Source organism: Peromyscus eremicus, chromosome 22 (assembly GCF_949786415.1).
Source record: "Peromyscus eremicus chromosome 22, PerEre_H2_v1, whole genome shotgun sequence".
Lineage (NCBI taxonomy): Eukaryota > Metazoa > Chordata > Mammalia > Rodentia > Cricetidae > Peromyscus > Peromyscus eremicus.
In genome coordinates, this window is record NC_081437.1 from 1,586,525 (window position 1) to 1,596,342 (window position 9,818).

Below are 9,818 nucleotides of genomic sequence, written 5' to 3' on the forward strand. Positions count from 1 at the left end.
CCCCCCTCCAAAGCCTCCCATATACCCTTTCTTTATTTTTTTCAAATTCGTGGCCTCTTTTTCTTTGTTATTTTATACATATATACACATGTATATACATATAAATCCCTAAATACAACCTTCTCAGTGTGCGTAAGGTTGCTTGTATGTATGTTTTCAGGGTTCACCATTTGGTATTGGATAACCAACTGGTGTGCTCTTTCCTACTGTCAGCATTCTTTAGTTGCCTTAAAGTCTCACCAGCATGACTACCAAAACACGAGCTGACCAACCAAAACAGTAGTGTACATGCTAAATTGGACAAGAGAAAGACCATGAGGCCTCAACTGTACACAATGAAATATTTTTAAGATTTAATTATATTTATGTCTATGTTCATGTCACATGTGAGGATACCAGAGGAAGCCAAAAGAGGATTTCAGATACCATGGAGCTGGAGTTGTCAAAAAGTTGAGAGACATCCAAAGTAGATACTAAAAACTGAAGCCAAGTCCTCTGGAAGAGCAGCAAGTACTCTTAACTTCTGAGTTATATCTCCTGTGCTGGTTGAAACCACATGAAGTTAGATTTTTAAAAGGTATATAAATGCCAGTTCAAGTTAAGTTTTGTTAGCAAAAAAGTTGTTAAGCACTTTTGATTTTCAGATTTTTTTATTAATTTGTAATTGTAGGTAAGAAATTGTGAGTTTGTAAATGTCCATAAAATGATAACAATTCAAAAAATGTAAATTATTGGAGCATAGTCACAAAATTGGGAAATTTTTTTGGTAATTGCATCAAAGTGAAAAAATGAAGCTTTCTGCATCATCATGAGTGCCACCTGTATCCCTTTCAATGGCATGATTGAAGTAAGTGGATTAGATGTAGCCTCACTTTGCTTAATCTTGAAAATATAATGTGTATAATAAAGTGTGTTAAGTGGCACCTTACAGACAAGGGATATCCAATAATTGACCAATTATTTTCCCTCACTAGTAATTTTGTTGATGCTAAACCTTATAGACTTTGTGTAGGACAGATTCTGGTGATGAAAATCTGCATATCAGCTCAATAGTGTCATGTAAAATGGCTACTGGGCAGCATGTCTTCTAAATTACACATGTGAAATTTTGCACAGGGGAATATATTTTGCTACAAAACAAAAGAATTCAAGAATTGCCTGTTTACCTTGGTTTTATCTGCTGTGTATGAGGCTATCTATCTATCTATCTATCTATCTATCTATCTATCTATCTATCTCTATCATCTATCTGTATCTACATAGATACAGACATACATATAGATACCTGAGCACAGGCTATACATGACTGCTCACCAATTTTAAGCAAAAACTGGTGATGGTCTAGAAAACAGAATCTAAAAAAAGAAATACTCACATATATGATCGCTTTATTTAGAATATTACAGGCAAAAAAAGTAAATGGGAGATACTATTAGATAGATATATGAAAAAAATTACCTTATTCCTTCCCCTGTAATATACACAAACATTACTTCAAAATGGCCTGTAGATGAAAATATTCAAGCCTAAAATATAAAAATATGAGAAAATGTTACTGGTGCTGTATAAATGAGGTCTTCATATATACAGTTTGCATCTTACTCCTCTTATTCTCTTCTGATCATAGTCACAACTTACTTGGTGCCACTCACATACTATTGTTGTATGACTTGAAATCAGATATGGTGATCCCTCTATTATTATTCATTTTGTGAAGGATTGTTTTGGCTATTCAGGATTTTACTTTCATCCCTATAAATTTGAGGATTGTTTGTTGTTGTTGTTGTTGTTTCTGAAAATCAATGGAGATTTGCACTGAAACTATGGATTCCATCTAGCAACTTAATCTTTTTCACAATATGAATTCTGTTGATTCATGAACATAAAAACCCTTTTCATCTTCTATGGTCTTCTTCAATTTCCTCAGCATTTAAAATTTTTCATTGTAGATGTCTCACTTCCTTTGTTAGGTTTAGAAAAGAGGTTTAACTAGTGCTTGAATTTTATTGTTTGTTGTAATATATTTAAGATGGCTATGTCCTTTTGAATTAATTTTGGAACGTCACCTGTGCCTAGAAATTTATCAGATTTTTTAATTTTCCAGTTAATTAGGAGAAAGTCTTTCAAATATGTCTTAATGATCTGAAATTTCATGGTCTTTGTTATATTTTCTTAATTTACAATTTTAACTTTATTTGCTCATTTTTCTCATTTGTTTAGTTTGACTAAATACTTCTCTATCTTATTTCATAACAACTCAACTTCTGGCTCTATTGATAATTTTTTTTCTCATTTCTACCCTTCAGATTTCTACCTTAACCTTTATTGGTTTGCTGTTGTTGCTTTTTTACTAATTTTGGGTTTAGCTTCTTCTCATTTTCTCAGTGCTACAAAGGTCCATCATTAATTACTTTATTTGAGGTGTATTTTTACTATGGTCATTTTCAGCTATACAGTTTTGAAAATCCACTTCTTTTTTTCTTCTATTAATTAAATTTACTTATTTTACAACTCGACTGCAGTTTCCCCTTCCTTCTCTCCCCCAGTCCATCTCCCCACTTCCTCTCTGCTGCCCCTCCCCATTAGCCCCCTAATTCACTCCTCCTCTGTTTTTGTTCAGAAAGTGCCAGGCTTGCCATTGATACCAAAAAAACCATGGCATATCAAGTTGAGGTAGGATTAAACACCTTCCCTGTTATTAAGACTGGGCAAGGCAACCCAGTATGAGGAATAGATTCCCAAAAGCCAGCCAAAGCATTAGAGACAGCCCCTGTTCCCACTGTTAGGGTTCCCAAAAGTAGACCAAGCTATATACAACTCTCACGTATATGTAGAGGGCCTACGTTGGTCTGTGCTGGCTCTCTGGTTGTTGGTACAGCCTCTGTGAGCTCCTATGAGCCAAGTTTAGTTGATTTTGTGAGTTTTCTTGTGATATCCTTGACCCCTCTGTCTGTTATAATCCTTCCTCCTTCTCTTCAGCAGAACTCCCTGGTGTCTGCCTAATGTTTGGTTGTGAGTCTTTGTGTCTGTTTCTATCAGTTGCTCGAGGAGGCCTCTCTGATAACAATTGGGGTAGGAATCAATCTATGAGTATAGTAGAATATTATTAGTTATCATTATACGGACAATTTTTTTTTCTCCAATTGAGTTTGATTCTATCCTACATCTTTGGGCATTCCAGACTCTGGGTCCTGGTACTCCAGGCAGTACCAGGGGTGGGCTCACTCTCATGACCTGGGTCTCAGGCTGGACTAGTCATTGTTTGGCCACTCCCACAATCTCTACACTATGCCTAATCCAGCACATCCCATAGGCAGGACAGACTGTAGATTGAAGATTATGTGGCTGGGCTGGTATCCTGAGGCAGATAAGGCCCACATGCCAGATGAACTGGCTAAGCCTCAAGCAAAAAAAGCTGTGACATTATTCGCAGTAGCACCTTGACCCAGAGAAACCTGAAACTGGACCCCCAAGATGACAACTGCTGACCCAGGGCCAAATCAAGAAAAGCCACAATAGCTATGGAAGCAAAGCCCACCAAACAGCCCCACACATAAATACCTCACTCCTTTGTTTAATAAACAAGCTTGCTTGCAACTCCCAGAGTCTGTCATTGACTTTGCATCTTCTCACTCCCTGCCCCCAGGGTACATGTGTCAGTAGAGCCAGAATAGAAACAGTATCCCAGTTCCTCCCCTGGAAGTCTTGCTTGGTCACAGGAGATGGCCAGTTCGGGCAACATATCCAGTATTGCTAGGAATATTAGCTGAGGTTATCCTTGTAGATTCCTGGGAGTATTCCTTGCACCAGGTGTCTATCTAAACCTAAAATGTACCCCTTTGTCATCATCTCTTTCAGTACTCTCCCCATCCAGCCACCACCAACCTGATTCCTCATGTTCTCATCCCCACCTGCCTCTAGTCCACCCATGAGATCTCTATTTTTCCTTTCTAGGGAGAACCCTTTGAGCCCTCTTTGTTACCAAGCCTCTCTAGTTTGTGAATTGTAGCATGGTTATCCTCTACTTTACAGCTAGTATCCACTTATAAGAGAATACATATCATGTTAATCTTTCTGGGTCTGAGTTATTTCACTACGGACTTTTTTTTTTTCTAGTTTCATCCATTTGGCTTAAAATGTTTTGATGTCATTGTTTTTAACAGCCTAATACTCCATTGTGTAAATGTACTACATTTTCTTTATTCATTCTTCAGTTGAAAGGTATCTAGGTTGATTCTAGGTTCTGGTTATTACAAATAAAGCTGTTATGAACATAGCTGAGCTAGTGTCCTTGTGGTGTGATTGAGCATCTTTTGGTTATATGCCCAAGAGTGACATAACTAGGTCTTGAGGTAGTACGATTTCCAATTTTAAAAGAAACCACCATGTTGATTTTCAAGGTGGCTGTAGAAGTTTGCACTCCTAGCAGCACTGGAGGTGTGTTCCACTTGCTCCACATCCTTTCCAGCATAAGCTGTCATTTGTATTTTTGATCTTAGCCATTGTGACCAGTTTAAGATGGAATCTCAGATTCATTCTGATTTGCATTTCCCCTATGGCTAAAAATATTGAACATTGCTTTAATTGTTCTCCAGCCATTTGAGAGTCTTCTATTGAGAATCCTCTATTTAGAACTATACCTCATTTTTAATTGTAGTATTTGGCATTTTGATGTCTAATTTATTGAGTTCTTTATATATTTTGGAAATTAGCCTTCTGTTAAATATGGGGTTGATGAAGATCTTTACTCATTTTGTACCCTGCTGTTTTGTCCTATTGACAGTGTACTTTGACTTACAGAAGCTCTTCATTTTCAGGAGGTCCCGTTCATTAATTAATCTTAGTATCTGTGCTACTGGAATAATATTCAAGAAGTAGTAGTCTCTTATGCCAGTGCATTCAAAGCCACTTCCCACTTTCTCTTCTATCAGGTTCAGTGTAACTGGATTTATTTTGATGTCTTTGATCCACTTGGACTTGAGTTTTGTGCAGTGTTTTATACACACACACACACATACACACACACACACACACACACACACACACACACACACATATATATATATATATATATGGAGAGAGAGAGAGATCTATTTTCATTCTTCTATATGTCAACATCCATTTATTCCAGCATCATTTGTTGAAGATGCTTTCTTTTTTCCACTGTATAATTTTAGCTTCTTTGTCAAAAATCCAATGTTCATAAGCATGTAGATTCCATTGAGCCACCTGTATGGTTTTTATACCAATGCTATACTGTTTTTATTACTGTAGATCTATAGTAGAGCTTGAAATCAGGGATTGTGATACCTTTAGCTCTTCTATTTTATAGGATTTTTTTTTTTTTTTTTTTTATGGGTGCAGTGAACTTTATTGATGGTGTTCAAGAGAGTAGGGCTCCCTAAGCCCCTCCTGTTGTTCTGGGGGTCTGGGATGGAAACTGTGAGGGAGATGCTCAGTATCGGGGGCTGAGATGGGACAGGAACTGCTCAGCAGCCGAGGGGCTCTCTTGCTGTCCTTGCTGGGGTGGGTGGTCCAGGGCGGGCTTCTTACTCCTTGGAGGCCATGTAGGCCATGAGGTCCACCACCCTGTTGCTGTAGCCAAATTCATTGTCGTACCAGGAAATGAGCTTCACAAAGTTGTCATTGAGAGCAATGCCAGCCCCAGCATCGAAGGTGGAAGAGTGGGGGTCACTGTTGAAGTCGCAAGAGACAACCTGGTCCTCAGTGTAGCCCAGGATGCCCTTTAGTGGGCCCTCCGACGCCTGCTTCACCACCTTCTTGATGTCGTCATACTTGGCAGGTTTCTGCAGGCGGCATGTCAGATCCACGACGGACACATTGGGGGTAGGAACACGGAAGGCCATGCCCGGGAGCTTCCCATTCAGCTCTGGGATGACCTTGCCCACAGCCTTGGCGGCACCGGTGGATGCAGGGATGATGTTCTGGGCTGCCCCACGGCCATCACGCCACAGCTTCCCAGAGGGGCCATCCACAGTCTTCTGGGTGGCAGTGATGGCGTGGACTGTGGTCATGAGCCCCTCCACAATGCCAAAGTTGTCATGGATGACCTTGGCCAGGGGGGCTAAGCAGTTGGTGGTGCAGGAAGCGTTGCTGATAATCTTGAGTGAATTGTCGTACTTCTCATGGTTGACACCCATCACAAACATGGGGGCGTCAGCAGAAGGGGCGGAGATGATGACCCTTTTGGCCCCGCCTTTCAAGTGGGCCCCAGCCTTCTCCATGGTGGTGAAGACACCAGTGGACTCCACAACATACTCGGCACCAGCCTCACCCCACTTGATGTTGGCGGGATCTCGCTCCTGGAAGATGGTGATGGCCTTCCCGTTGATGACCAGCTTCCCGTTCTCAGCCTTGACTGTGCCGTTGAACTTGCCATGGGTGGAGTCATACTGGAACATGTAGACCATGTAGTTGAGGTCAATGAAGGGATCATTGATGGCAACAATATCAACTTTGCCAGACTGGAAGGCAGCCCTGGCAACCAGGCGTCCAATTCGGCCAAATCCGTTCACTCCGACCTTCACCATCGTGTCTCAGGAACGAGGCTGGCACTGCACAGAAAGATGCGGCTGTCTCTGGAACAGGGAGGAGCAGAGAGCCTTTTTATAGGATTTTTATCTATTCTTTTTGTTTGTTTATTTTTCCATAAAACATTGAGTATTGTTCTTTGAAGGTCTGTAAAGAAATATGTTGGGGTTTTAATGGAGATTGCAGTGAATTTGTAGATAGCTTTTGGTAAGATGGACTGATCCATGAGCATGGGAGATCTTTCCATTTTCTGATATCTTTTCCAATTTCTTTCTTCAAAGACTTGGAATTCTTGCCATACAGGTCTTTCACTTGCTTTGTTTGAGTTACACCAAGATGTTGTATATTATTTATGAATATTGTGAAGGGTATTGTTTCCCTGATTTCTTTTTCAGCCTGATTTTTTGTTGGTTTGTTTGGAGTTAATCTTGTATCCAGCCACTTCACTAAAGGTCTTTATCAGTTGTAGGAGTTCTCTGTGAGAATTTTTGGGGCCTTTTATGAATGCTTCATATCATCTGTAAATAATGATACTTTTGACTTCTTCTTTTCTAATTCAAATTCTCTTTATTTCCATTAGTTTTTTTTTTTTATTGCTCCAGCTAGATCTTCAAGTACTTACTATATTGAATAAATATGGAAAGAGTGGGCAGTCTTTACTTGTTCCTAATTTTAGTGGAATTGCTTTACGTTTCTCTCCATTTAATTTGATGTTGGATGTTGGCTTGCTGTATTTTTATTTATTGATTCTATTATGTTTAGATATGGTCCTTGAATCTTTACAACTTTTCTCATGAGGGGTTGTTGGATTTTGTCAGAGAATTTTTGAGCATGTAATGAGATGATCATATGGATTTTTTTCTTTCAGTTTGTTTATATGGTGGGTTACATTTACAGATTTTCATATGGTGAACCTGTATCTCTAAGATGAAGCTTATATGATCATAGTGGATGATCCTTTTGATTCATTTATGGACTTGGTTTGTGAGATTTTATTGAGTATTTTTGTATGAAAGTTCATGAGGAAATTGGCCTGTAATTCTCTTTCTTTGTTGAGTCTTTGTGTAGTTTGGGTATCAGGGTGACTGTGACCTCGTAAAAATAAATGGCAATATTTCTTCAGTTTCTGTTTTGTAGAATTATTTGAAGAATATTGGTATTAGCTCTTCTTTGAAAGTCTAGTAGAATTCTGTGCGGAAACCATCTGACTCTGTGCTAGTTTGCTTGGTAGACTTATTTTTTATTTATTTATTTTTTCATTTTACATGCCAATCCCTGTTCTCCCTCTTTCCCCTTCTCCTGCTCCCTCTCATACCCCTATTCTCTTTCCTATCATACCCCTATTCTCTCCTCATAGGGGGTAAGTCCTCCCTTGGGTAGTCAATACAGGCTGGCATACCAAATTGGGGCAGATCTAAGCCCCTCAGCACTACATCACAGCTGAGTAAGGCATTGCATCATAGTGAACTGGCTTTAAATAACTAGTTGGTGTGCCTGGGATAAGTCCTGGTTTCATTGCCAGAGTACCCAGAAAGACATCAAACCACATAATTGTCAACCACATTCAGAGAGCCTAGTGTGGTCCATGCAGGCTCCCCTGCTGTCAGTCCAGAGTCCATGAGCTCCCACTAGCTTGGGTCAGCTATCTCTGTGGTTTTTCCCATCATGACCCTGACCCACCTTGCTCCTATAATTCCTCCTTCTCTCTTCAACTGAACTCCAGGAGTTCAAGTTGCTTGGCTGTGGGTTTCTTCATCTGTTTTCATCAGTCACTGGATGTGGCTTCTATGATGACAATTAGGGTAGATACCAATCTGAGTACAGGGGAAGGCAAGTTCAAACACCCTGTCCACCATTGCTATGAGTCTTAGCTGGGGACATCCTTGTGAGTTCCTGAAGATTTCCTGTACTCCAGATTTTTCCCTAACCCCTCAATGGTTCACTCTGTCAAGATAGACTTTTAATGAGTGTTTCTATTTCCATAGGGCTTATGGGTCTCTTTAAATATTTTATCTTATCTTCATTTAATTTTGCTATGTGGTATATACCAAGAAATTTGTCCATTTCTTTTAGATTTTTCTGAGTTTTTGAAGTATGAACTAATGATTCTCTAGATTTCCTCAGTGTCTGTTGTTATGTCCCCTTTTTCATTTCTGATTTTGTTGATTTGGATATTTTCTCTCTACCTTTTAATTATTTTTGCTAAAGACCTGTTTATCTTGTTGATTTTTCTTAAAAATGTTGAGCAGACTTTAAAAAGTGTTAATGGGCAGCAGATAGTGTCTTACCTGGGGTCCCTGGGAACAGCCTGACCTCTGGTAGAGCCTAAGTCTTCTTCTGAAGTGGTAGGTAGGAAGATGGAGTCCAGAGAAGGGGGTGCAGGGGTTGTTGGGTGGGCTTTAAGAAGCGTTACTGGGTGGTTGGTGGTGTCTTACTTGGGGTCCCTAGGAACAGCCTTCCCTCTGGTAAAGCTGCCAGGGCTGTTGACTCTTACTTGTTCTTCAAGTGTTTAAGAAAATGTGATTTTTATCACTTCTTATATTTTTTGAGAATATAGTTACGTCATTTACCCTTTTAATTTTCTTCCTCTAAATCTTTCTATGTAACCCTCATTAATTTCTTTCAAATCCATTTCTTCTTTTTCACTAATTGGTACATGCAAATGTATATGCATGCAAGTATGAATACATAAATATTCCTAAATACATAGGATTATGCCCAATTGACTCAACATCCCACTGCACATATACTTGTTGTTTTTACTTCCTATGTGCTGGGATTTCAGGACAACACCACCATTCCTTGTTCATGAAGTTCTGGGTGTTGGGCATTGAAACCAGGATTTCAAGGATGCCAGATAAACTCTCTACCACCTGAAGTACATTGTGAGCCCTTCAAAATGATATTTATTTATTCATTTATTCTAAGGATTTTACTTTCTCTGAATCAGACAAGCAGTTTGGCAGTATGCTTCCAACTTTCTCTCACGGAGTTGTGTAGAGCCCTTCACTATTGTTGTGTGTGTGTGCTCATTAACCTATTCCACCTTTTTACAGCATGGCTATTAGAACTCTTCATTCAACCAAAGATAAAAGACCTTGGCTTCACTCTTTGGAACAGCTCATTGATCATCAAGTACCTATTTTTCTAGTAACTCATTAAAAGTGAAAGTGATAAATTATGATGGAATCTTGTGTTTCCTAACACCAAGGGATACTGAAGCCATAATATGATGCTAATCATAACACTAAAATATTCTTTCTTCC

The 9,818-nt window shown here is 39.3% G+C and overlaps 1 protein-coding gene across 1 annotated transcript; it reads right to left on the reverse strand.

Annotated features, from left to right (window-relative positions):
* Positions 1-5,346: 5,346 nt before the first annotated feature.
* Positions 5,347-6,617, reverse strand: LOC131897558 (glyceraldehyde-3-phosphate dehydrogenase-like). The gene has a single exon (XM_059248488.1). The coding sequence runs from the start codon at positions 6,549-6,551 to the stop codon at positions 5,550-5,552; it is 1,002 nt and encodes a 333-aa protein (XP_059104471.1). The 5' UTR covers positions 6,552-6,617; the 3' UTR covers positions 5,347-5,549.
* Positions 6,618-9,818: the final 3,201 nt, after the last annotated feature.